Below are 12666 nucleotides of genomic sequence, written 5' to 3'. Positions count from 1 at the left end.
TCTTACTTGCAAGCTAAGTGTGCCAAAGAACTGTCACAAGTGCATCCACCTGACTTTTGACAAGAAGTGAGGAAATTGTACATAGGATTGAAAAACAGAGATAAGAAGCCTTTAAGGTACACCAGCCAGAGAGAGAGAGACAGAGACAGAGAGAAGATGGATGGGACCATTGCATCACTAAACATTCTCAAGTTCATAATGCTCACTGGCTATCACATAGTCACAATTCATGGAATCTCAAACATACAGTTGACTGTGTACAGTGTTCCCTTGCTATTTGCGGGAGATGTGTTCTGTAACCACCTGCAAAAGGTGAAAATCCAAGAAGTAGGGACGCTATTATACTTCGCTATATACGCAACATTTTAAACCTTTTTAAACCTCCTCACACTATTGTCAACCCTTCCTGCCATGTATAAACCTTTCCCACACTCTTATCAACTATGGTATTACCCTTCCCCACACTCTTATAAACATTTTTGTAGACTAAACATATGCATATAGTAATGTATATGCATACAAACAATACATGTACAGTACTGTATGTACATAGTAACGTACAATGTCATCTTACGTAACGTACAATGTTGTCTTACACACCACCTTACCATATTACTGTACGTACAGTATTTGTAAGTTATGCCACAGACTCCCTAAAATGTCAAAAAATCCATGGGACGTATCTATATATGAAACCCGCGAAACAGTGAGGCTGTGAAAGTCGAACCGCGAAATAGTGAAGGAACACTGTATCAGAAACCTCTGTTGTGTTGAAAGACCGAGTATACATTATGCGTGTAGGTATGCATGGTGATGGCTGGCCAGCATGTTCTATTTTTATCTCCCAGTTTAATCATACAAGAGATAATAGACAGAGGAGTTTCCTTTTTCCTTCACTGCCTTCTAAGATTCATCATACATCATCTCATTATGAAGAGTGAATGTGTTTAGATTGTGTTTCATGAATAGCAGCTTGCAGGGTTGTTTTAATTTTAAATGAAATTACGGTGCTACCTTACAATAATGGACACTTCGAGGGTGAGGGGTTGTCTGTGAGACTCTTAAACACACCCTTTCCCTTTTTTCAGTAGTTTATTCTCTTTATATAATGCAAAAAAAATATTTTCATAGTTTAATCCATCATATTCTACACTCAATGTTGAAATAAAAGAGTTCATCATTATTTAAGAAGTGTCTGTAATAAAAATTTGTCCTACCAAAGGAAAGATTAATTAAAAATATAGTTTCCCATTTGGTGTAATGGCCAATTCCCATGTGGTTCAGTGGCATCTTTAACAATCTTTAATGCTACCTGAAGGACAATGCTGAGATGATAAAAGAAGGGAGAAAGACAAGGGATCATCAAAGTCAGAGTAGATTATCTCCAAAATATTGCCACCTCCCTTGTCTTTTTTCTCTAACACTGCTCCACCTCCTTTCCCTTTTTTTTTCTATATAAATTTATGTGTTTCCAAAATCACTTCTGAAATCCTTCTAACTTTTGTTCCACATCACCACTGAGATAAATATTAAGGTGTGTTCTCTGTAGAAAAGTGTTCCCCTATCTCAAACATATAATTTTAACAGAGGTGTTACACTGTTGAGATACCTCACAGGCCCACACCTTATGCACCCTTGCTATAGGGTATAGAACTGCTGCAAACTCGTCATACAGCAACCCTCACAGCCAATCTAAGGTAATATTCTGCAATGTGAACAAGTACTTCTTGGGGAGAGAGAGAGAGAGAGAGAGAGAGAGAGAGAGAGAGAGAGAGAGAGAGAGAGAGAGAGAGAGAGAGAGAGAGAGAGAGAGAGAATCAGGTGGTGGTGTTTTGTTTACATCGTTACACTTTGCTTTCGCCACAGCCGCTCATGCTCATTATGTCATTTAAAAGAAGAAGAAGAAAAATTACCCTCAGTCAAAAGAAGAAATATATGAAATTGTAGACCTCTAAAGACTGGTAAATGAAGACAAAAATCAAGTGATTGGAGTTTTAGGTTGCATTTGTCTGTCATCAGCACATTTGTCAGCCACGGCACTCTGTCTATCTCTCTATCTCAGTGTGAAAGTTTTATTGTTGCCTAACAACATTCAAACAAAAATGTGTAAGTAGCACTTCACTTTGGCAGGCTGTGGGTCCAACCAGGAGGAAGTGGCGTAGTGGATAAGGTGGTAAGCCTGGGATCGAGCAGATATCCATATGTAGGTTCAAATCCCACCACATACTGCTTTGAAGATATGCCATTTGTCATCATGATACCCAAGTTCTAGGTGGTTACATCAAAGATGCACTTGGGTGGTGATATGGGCCCTAATATGGCTACCACTATAAATAAAATTGCCTACACCACTAATGGGCTGAAGCTGAACAGTGCTTTCCACGGATTCTTTTCAAGTATGCCTATAGGCGTTATAGGCCATAATATATATATATATATATATATATATATATATATATATATATATATATATATATATATATATATATATATATATATATATAAAATAGCCAGGGACCACAAAGCAGCATAAGTGTACCCTGGTGACCCCCAAAGACAAGCAGTCACCACTCTCCAGCTAATTACAAGTTTTGTAAATCATAGACAAACAAAACGAGTTACAATGGTATCTAGCATGCTTTTTTTAGGTTGTTTATCATGTCATGTGTGTTTTCATCTGCGCAGCCACTTGGGGACTATAGATTCATGGAGGAAAAAAGAAAGCTGCCACAGTCCCCCCCAAAATTTGTTAGGTTAAGTCAGTCAAGTCCACTATGGAGTGAAGTCTGTTACTACAAGGTCTGTTATCACAAGGCCCCACCATATTTAAATCAAGTGATTTGAATTAATTTGAATCAGAATAAAAATCATTATTTAAATCTAAATTAAATATCTTGTATTAAAAAATGTAAGCTACTTGTATAGGATGAGCATCAACTCTGTCCTGTCCAGGTCCTGCACTGGTCCTGTAGCAAAGCCAGGCACCAGCAATCCATTGTGTTTTACAAGTCATATATTCAAAACAGCAGATGGAAATATGAGGTTAAACGGGTGTATTCTTTTTAAATGAACAAGATAATTATTAAGGATAATTTCTTATTAATATGAATTGAAATATAACAACATACAAACAGACAGTTGGCAACTTTCATCAATATTTAATAGACAGAGATGGAGCCTGTTCAGTGTTGCCTAAGTAGAGTAACCTCCCCAATACTATACAAAGGATTGCTGGCCTGTGGCCTCTTCACAGTTCACATTCAAATTACTTTACTTTATTTTGTAGTAGATTGTTGGTGATTTATTGTTATTTGATATACATTAATATCAAATGGACACTGGAAAAAGTGACAATGGATGGAAAAGGGACCCAATGTGGCTATCATATGATAGCATTCCCCAAAAACAAAGGATTTAGAGCAAAATGCAGAAAATGCTAACAAGAAATTCAAGGGCTAGTAGTAAGAATGAAGAGACATGTGGAGCCATCATAGATAAGATAAAATTAAGATAAGACAATTAATCTTACTTATGATTTTCAAGGGAAAAACTCATCTAAGGTAATGCATAACACTAAGCTATGATTTCATTTAACATTGGTGGCCAAAAATAATAAAAATAAAAATAAATAAAAAGTAAAGCAACAAAATAATTACATAAGAAAAGCTAAAATAATCAAATAAATCTGATTTAAATTAAATAAATATTTTTTTTTATTTTTATTGAAAAATCATGATTTTTTCAACCTTGGTAATAAATATGATTTATTTTCTGTAGTTATGTTTATGGGGGAGAGGGAGGAGGGGAGATCTTTGACTACTGGCCAGACAATTGCCCAAACCTTAATCCTAATGAGAACTTCTCATCAATAACAAAAAGACATTTACTGGGTAAGGATATGTTCCATCCCACAGATGGAGGATGCTCTATGTGAGGTATATAATAATTTACATGCCCAAACCCTCAAGAGTTTGTGTGTCTTCCTACAAACCCAAGTGATGTGATCCCTATACTACATCCTCCCAATCATGATTTAATACCTTTGCCAGTCTATTTACATTAACCTACTGTCCTATTGCTTGACATATATAAACACTGCACTAATTTTTTCTCCATCCATCATCCTTCAAATTTTTATTTGTTGCTTTGTATAATGATGGTATGACTGTCTGATGTCTTCCTACAAACACTTACCTATAGAGTCTATGGTGAAGTCAAAAGTGAGCTCAGATGTCTGCTTTTTCCTCTCTTTGAGTCTCCCTTGCAGATTGACTACCCTAACCACATCTGTAGAAGAAATTATTAGTGGTCAGGTAAGTAACAAATATAAAAACTAGTTGATGCTCATAACCTATTGAAGATAAAATTGACTTATAACAATGAAAACTGATAAATATTGCAAGTAAAATAAGTAATGAGTAATATGCATAAAGAAAGCACTGCTAGGACATATAAGGAAACTGTACAACTGGTACAGTGCTGTGGTTTGTCATGTCTGGTTACATTTTTCATATATTTTTTTTCATTTACCAACAAAATTAGAAAAAGTAGCCAGTAATTTTTTATAACTATTATTTCCATGCCATAAATGAAAGTATGGCTACTGTATGATTTTGATTTTGGGATTTTTCCCTTTTTTAGAGTTCATGATATCAGACTATAGATGTGGCATTTTATATTCATATTTTTTAAAACTTCTATTCTCTCCCTTACCTACACTTTCCACAGCCTACAGTGTGTAATAAATAAGTACTTCCTTACATTACAAATATCTACAAAATAAACAAAAAATGTACATTCAGCAAAATGGTTTGATGTACATTTGGTAACACTGTAGATCTCAAGGCCATGGTTACTACTCCTGTCAGAGAACAGAAAGATTTTATGCAGTAAATTGACTTTGCAATTTCTCTCTCTCTCTCTATCTCTCTTTGGTAGAGGGTGACCCACTAGGCACCAACCATGTTCCTTTCTGCGTTCCCCCGCTCACTTTCCCCAGATCCACATTACCCTTCAAACACATCAGACTTCTGCACATGGGTGAATCAATCTCTCTCTCTCTCTCTTTCTCTCTCTCTCTCTCTCTCTCTCTCTCTCTCTCTCTCATACCAACTCATATTTACCAATTTTTAATATCTTTTAAGATTAACATATAACTAGTGACAATATCAGTGTGATTTGGTAAAAAGAAAAAAAATTGACTCACTTTCATAGCACACAAGGATGGCATCCTTCTCAATCTGAGTAACATTCTTTACATTCAAGTTGTGGCGTGGTACAACAGTAGCCATGCCATCCATGTCCTCATCTTCATCCGGAATCCAGGTGGTACCAGTGTTTAGGTCAATGAGGCTGTGTCTCAGCTCATCATCCGATCCAAAACTACGGTTCACATCTACACACATCAGTGGGTATTCCAGATCTGGAGTTATGACCATCTCAAAGACTCTTAACGGATGTGGCAAGTAGCACTCACTTTGCTGTAAATCAAGAAAGGAAAGTCAGTGATATATATTTAGCATGCCTGTAACAATTAATTTACATCAGCCATCTCTTACAAGAATGGTGTTGAAAGCATCACATTGCTGTTAGTAAGGTTTTGATATTACTGCCATAAGAATGGATAAATGGAAGTGTAGTTCACTTTTATAAAGAAAAAAGGATAAACATATTCAAACTATTTACATTTGGTGAATATGATAGAGACAATGACTGCTGATAAGAAGGATAAGAGAAGGAAAAGAAAATACCATGCAAGAAGAACAGAGAGGCTTTAGAAAGGGAAGAGGTTGCAGACCAGATTTTTGCAGCAAGGCAGTTGTGAAAAGGATTTTGGAAAAGGGAAGGAAGTCTTTATGGCATTCATGGGTGGAGAAAGCATCTGATAGGATGATATGAAAACATACAGTGTTGGAGGGAGGTTGCTGTAAGGAGTGAAGAGTTTCTGTATAAATACCAGGACATATGTGTTGGTGATGGTGAGAGTGAGTTCTTCCTAGTCAAAGTAGGTTTGCATTAGGGTTATACGAGTCACCATGGTTGTTCAGTTTGTATATGGATGATGGGGTAAAGGAAGTAAAAATGAGGGTGTTACGCTGAGGCCTAAGTTTAATCAGTTCACCAGGTGATTTAATAATGAACGAAAAAAAAAAAAAAAAAAAAAAAAAAAGATATACTGGAAAAATATATCTATATATCATTTGTGTGTTAACAAACCAACTAATAAATGTTGGAAATAGTTTTTGCTACCAATATCAAGTAAAGAACAAGAAATACTACACATTATCTTGGGTTTGGGATGAATTGTTATCCTTATGATGAATGCCATTTTTTTCCCTCTCCATGTACAGGTACCCCCCAACATACAAATGAGTAACCTAAGTTCCAGATGGCTGCTTAAATTGTGGATGCAATGGTTTCATGGAAGAAAGTGCAATCTAATAATGCATGAAGCCCTACAAAAAAAAAAAAAAACAGCAATGCACTGAGCCATACCTTGCAGCAAACTTCTCTTCCACACTTTCCATGTCAATGCCTTCAGATTGTTAACTAGAGATTTAGCCTTATTTTGAATAAGCTTCAGGCCTAGTGGCACTTGCTTCTATCACTTATGTTTGAGCCATAACACAAGTTCTATCACCTTGGTCCATTTCTTCTTTATAACTGTAGATTTCATTGGTATAATTCCCTTGATATATTCCATGATCTTTTCTTTCATCTCGTAGATCATGCCCAAAGTGGAGCAATTCATTCCATTCCTTCTCTGCTACTTTAACTTTTTTCTCTGAACTGCATCTTTGTATTTTGTGTCATTTAAGAATCTCTTGAAATAATCCAGAGGTTTATCAGAAAGGTAAATGCCTCTTCATTTTCCTAGGAACCATGGATTCATTCAATAGTTCAGTACCACCCATAACACATTTTGGCTTAGAACCAAGTTCATTGTCACCCCATGTGAACCCTAGTGCTAGGTAGTTGTCCTGATATGAACGACGTGGCATAATTTTGCGAACAACTACCATTGTCTTCGTTAGGTCTACACTTGGGACAACAGAATTAGCTAGCTCATCATCAACTATCACGTCACTTCCTCTAGCCTCATCACATTTACGCTTCTTTATGATGAATTTATCCATTTTTCTCAGGTTTTGAAATATACGAATGACAACCAGAAGAGTAACTTCTTCCAATCATGGTCAGGTACACACTGATACACACTGGAGAGTGGGGAGTAGCTGGGAGTAGGCTGCTTACATATAGATGCTGAACATGTACTGGACTAGTCCGTCATTCTCAATACAAGTATTATTCTCACCGATCAATGTGAGGAATTCTTGAAACCTAGCAAAATTATACAATTTTCACACACAAAAAGGAGATAATGGTGGCACACACTTTAGGAATCATTGCTCTAATGCGAGAGTTAACAAGTACTCTCAATCTTTCATACCTTTCTTGGGTAAACTCTGGGACTCCCTGCCTGTGTCTGTATTTCCAACTTCCTATGACTTCACTTCATTCAAGAGGGAGGTTTCAAGACATTTATCCTTGTCCTTTGGCTAACTCAATCAGATCTTTATGGAGACAGGTGAGTGAGTGGGCCATTTTTTTTTCTTTTTTTCTCCTTCTCTCTCTCTCCTTGGCCACTTCTCCCCTCTTACATAAAAAAAAAAAAAGTAGACCAACAACATAGCAGACACTATGGTGCTGCTGCTGTTGTGGATAGTGCACAATACAAATCTCAATTTAGGTTCAGTGTGCCACAACCACATTTTCAGTTGACAGGCAGTACATTCATAAACCCAAATGTTCATATATTGGATGTTTGTATGACAGGTGGTGCCTGTAGGTTTACTTTTTTCATTAAGTTCTACAACCTACATAAAATCATAGATCCTGATACACATGAAAGAAACAACGATGTCTTGACAATGAATCTTAGCAGGTCACTAGAGGAGATTGACAATTGACAAGGTGTCGTCCAATGCCTTCCCTGAGATGCTGTTTATTTATTTACTATTCATATTAAGTCAACCATGATACAGTGGGACCATGTGTGCTTTAACGGCAGAGGTTCTTAATTAAGCACGTGAATTTGAATCCTGGCCATGGTCCAAAGGTGAGAAGGGCATCCAGTTGGAGTAACAGTTCCCAAATGCCAAAACCAAGTCCTCCGTTAGGAGACACCTTCATAGCCATAACAGAACAGGAAAACCAGACATAAAAAAAAAATAAATAAATAAAAATAATAATAAATTATATCTAAACATTTTTAAACTATGGTTCCCAGTGCATTCTCTGAGCTACCACTTTCTTTGGAAAATACAACTTATCCTCTCTTGATTCTTCTTTCGTGAAATGTTCATGTAATCAATCAATGCACATGTAGATATTGATGTTTTACTCTCATCTTGGTTCTTCTTTCGTAATATGTTCATGCAATTAATCAAAGCACACGTACAGACTGAAGTTTTACAACAGTATTGCAAATTCATCCCCAAGCTCAGGTTCATTGGTGTTTTGGAAAAGTTGGTGCATCTGATATCACCAAAGTCCGAGTTGAACTGCCCGCCCGTTTTTTTTTTTTTTTTTTTTTTTTCTTTACATTATAAAAAATCTATGTACTGAGTCACTAAGTGAGAGAGAGACTCACCAAAGGTCGAAATTTATCAAGAGAAAAATATTCATATAATTTTTTTTTGCGTAGACACAAGCATTAAATGATACATTACTTTTAGGGTGTGAGTCATGCTATGATGCAAAGGCACAAGAAATTTTAAAATGGGGAGGTTATGTAATTATAAGAAAAATAAATTACACCATGTGGTAATTAATGGTCTGAAGGTTTCAGAGAGACAATAACCCAAAATAAATCATGCACCGCCCCCCTAAAGTTGGAGTTGAACTGCCCGCCCCCTTTTCTTTCAGGCAGAGGGATTCATATAAGTCAGACATTCCCATTTGTTGGACTAACCTTTCCACCTATTAATCCGAGTTGGTGAGGGTCAATAGTAATCTTAGAGAAAACTTCAAATTCAGTGTTTATCCTATCTCTTTACTAATGATAAATACTGTTAAGTGCCGCCGTGGTACAGTGGAACCATACGTGCTTTGGGATCATAGAGGTCTCCAAGCGCACAGGTTCAAATCCTGTCCACGGTCTGAGTGTAGGTTGGGCTTCCTCACTCGGGACAACGGTTTCCTAGCGAGTGGGCTTTAAGATAGGAGGTACCCTAAAAAGTATCCCCTTTAGCCCATAAATTCCCGTGAAAAGCCCACATGGTATAAAAAAAAAAAAAAAAAAAAAGTAAAATAACTACATTTTATTTAGAACATTTAAAACTTCAACATACTCATGTTTCAAAATATAAAATCATTGATTATTACTAGTTTGGAACAAAAGTATTGGTGGTTCTGATAAATCAATAGCAGGGTAAAAATAATCATCAGATAACTAATATAATCCAAAATCACCACTTATGCAAATAAATACATGTTCAATTTTTTGGAGAATTTGCCAGAGAAAACATAGAGAAAACACTAGTCTCTGTGGAAACCAGTGGAAACATGTTTTAAATTAAACACATAGCAGGAAATTAAGAAATAAATGTGAAAATATATTGCAAGTATTTAGCTTTTAATAATTGTTTTGTTTTGTGTGCATCACACAAAACAGTATGTATGTATACAGTAGTATGAATACAGTACATCAAAATCTAAAGACATTTTTAGAGAACTGTGGGAACATGTGTGGAGTATTATATAACAACACTTGGGAACCATTGGCAACTAAGACCATTGTAAATACTTCAATTGCCTAGGAAGTGTATAAGGCAACTGAAGAGAGTACAGAGAGAACTTACTAAAGTGTTACCTAATTTGAGATATCTATACTAAGTAGAAAAATTGTCTATGCTGCAGTTCTAAACTTTGGAAAGAGAATAGACCTGATTGTAGAGTTCAGAATGAAGTGAGTGAAACAACTGGATAAAGATGTGTGGAATGAACAGGACATGAGAGGACTCTTCAGACAAAAGCATAAACAAAATAGAATAAATAAAATAAAATTGCAAGACATTAAAAGTATAGCTTTTCTCAAAGAAGTCTTGAAATAATCTGGCTGAAAAGGTAGTCCATGTAGATAAAATTCATGACTTCCATGAAAAGTTGAATTCTAGCATGTATGGTGACAGGACAATATATAGCTGTGTCACACAAAAGTAAATATACCTCACCTTCAGCAGCATGAACTTATTCAGTGGGTCATACCACTGCATTAGGTACAATGCAGAAGTTGTGGCCCCACACAGGTACTTGTAGCCATTGTAAGGGTTACGACCCACACAACACCGAAGTGTTCCCTTTGTGTCGGGTACCTGAAAAAAAGGACAACAGAACATCACTACCAAACATCTGTGTACATTTTAAATCATACAAGTTCATAATTCATCCACAGCGGCAGATACAATGAAACTCCAGTTTTTCATGGTTCCATTATCACCGATTAACTTTTACATATTTTTGACAGTCCAAAAATCCCACTATTGCCAAAAAAAATTATGTTATATGTGTTTGATAAAATACAAGCTAAATCATGGTGTGGTTTGAGGATGTGCCCAAACATATGGTAGGTGGCACATAATTGGCTGGAGCAATGCCAGTTCCATACAATCTTTTCATCTTATAACAATGAAAATGCTTTTTGAGATCTTTTTTTTGTGCTGATAATTCCATATTGCTCACTTGACAGGTTAATGACAATTTCACTTACTGACAAGGTGTCAGGAAACTAACTTTATCATTAAGTAAGGACAGTCTATACTTATAATTTTATTTTGTGATGCTTTCTCTGTTTGTGTGTTAGTTGGAAAGCAGTAAGATAAGTGATAAGATTTAAAATGTTCCAGCCAGGTTTTGCTTATCACTATATTTTCTACTGTCCACAAAAGTATCATTCTATTATTTCTAAATAGCAAGAATTTGATCTACAAAACTATTTCCTTTCCAAAATCTTACGGATTTTTCACCTACCTTCACCTCAAGTCATTTCCATAAATCTCATATTTCAATCAAAACTGACAAAATTTTCCTAGCAAGCCACACAAACCTATCTTAATTTTTGTACCTGTTAATTTACATTTGGGAAAATGGACAATTCTGGAACAATAAATCAAATACGTTCTTCTAACTCAAGTCATAGCTGGACTGTAGCACCTACAGATCTCTCTTACATATCCTATCATAAAGGATATAAATGAAGAATTATACTGCTTTTGGCTTCTTAACTTTAAATATAAATTATGGGAAGTATAATGGCAAGGAGAAAAATAATTTCCTTTCAAAATCTTTTCACTAACATGTCTGCTGCTTAAGTTGTGGATACTTTTCAGTAAGCAAGAATGGAATGAAGTTATCAATATCTTTACTTACCTTTGTAGTGATTGCGTATTTTCTAGGCAAAAACTTTTCAGGGATTTTGTTCATGGGAAGGGAGAACTTGTGGAAGTGTCGGTTATGTAGGCCAATCAGCTCATGACGATAGAGGTATGGCCCCTTGCCTGATGCAAAAGATAAACATTAATTTTGATATATTTGTAGTAATAGTATCAGAACTGAGGCAATGATTCCACTAAAATAGATACTACATATTAGGCTCAGACTATATTAATTCTTAAGAAGTAAATTCCGAATTTTGCTATCAAAACTGATGAAAAAAAAAAAAAAAAAAAAAAAAAAAAAAAAACATTAAATCATATTTTGAAATCTATCCGCCAATTAACAAATTTAAAGAATAAGAAAACCTAAAATCATTAAATCTAAAATAGCTTAAATTGCCCATTACTTTCCACAACAACTGTAGCAACAGAAGCGCCTACATTCAGATATACTTTTTTTTATGATACTAACCTCACTACTCATTTCTTACTTTGTATGAGCCTCCATATATATATATATATATATATATATATATATATATATATATATATATATATATATATATATATATATATACAGGCAACCCCCGCTTAATGAAGGTTCACACAACGAAATTTCTCAACAATGAAGGTTTCCTTTTACTACCATCTGCTCGTTTAACAAACACCAAACTTTCCTTAACGAAGTTTTATCCAGGTAATTTTTTCCAAGTTTGAAAGCCCCACCATATCACACATGCTGACAGGCTTTTGAATACACCAAACACCCACACCACTCACTCCCCCTATTAAAAAAAAAATAACACCGTCAGCAGCAGATTGTCTTCCCTCGCTCAACTTACTACCAACACGCCCTGCAATGTCGCCTAGCATTGCTAAAGGCAGCGTCACACTAGCACTTTTCCGTCTTCTTTTTCCGTCAATTTTCTGACGACTGTCAACTTTTGCAGACGGTGGCCGTCACACAAAAGCTTGCTTCTGCCTTTCCCGCGCTTGTCGATTGTAAACAAACATGGCTCCTCATTCACCCCAGCAAGCCGCGGCTTTTTTTGCACCTTATAATGTAATCAGCTGTTCTGTGATCCCAAAGGCAACGGTGACCTCTAATACTCTCTATGAGAAATTCGTCAGTGTGTTTTGTCCACTGCTCATCTTGGCCAGCTACTTGGAAGTTGCCTTGGAAATATTCAAAAGCATCGCACATTCGCACTCCCCTGGAAATGTACACAAA

At 35.9% G+C, this 12666-nt stretch overlaps 1 protein-coding gene across 1 annotated transcript in view; it reads right to left on the bottom strand.

Annotated features, from left to right (window-relative positions):
- The window catches only part of LOC123505172 (mitogen-activated protein kinase kinase kinase kinase 3-like), a 190945-nt gene that overhangs the window by 29341 nt on the left and 148938 nt on the right, over positions 1-12666 (bottom strand). Inside the window, exons 17-20 of the mRNA XM_045256333.1 lie at positions 11431-11558; positions 10236-10376; positions 5207-5480; positions 4195-4287 (exon numbers count right to left, since the gene is read on the bottom strand). Of these exons, the coding sequence (XP_045112268.1) occupies positions 4195-4287; positions 5207-5480; positions 10236-10376; positions 11431-11558 (636 nt within the window). The remainder of the gene's footprint in view (positions 1-4194; positions 4288-5206; positions 5481-10235; positions 10377-11430; positions 11559-12666) is intronic.

Source organism: Portunus trituberculatus, chromosome 17 (assembly GCF_017591435.1).
Source record: "Portunus trituberculatus isolate SZX2019 chromosome 17, ASM1759143v1, whole genome shotgun sequence".
NCBI lineage: Eukaryota > Metazoa > Arthropoda > Malacostraca > Decapoda > Portunidae > Portunus > Portunus trituberculatus.
Note: the sequence above shows the minus strand (reverse complement) of the source record. Positions and strands in the feature narration are given on the sequence as shown.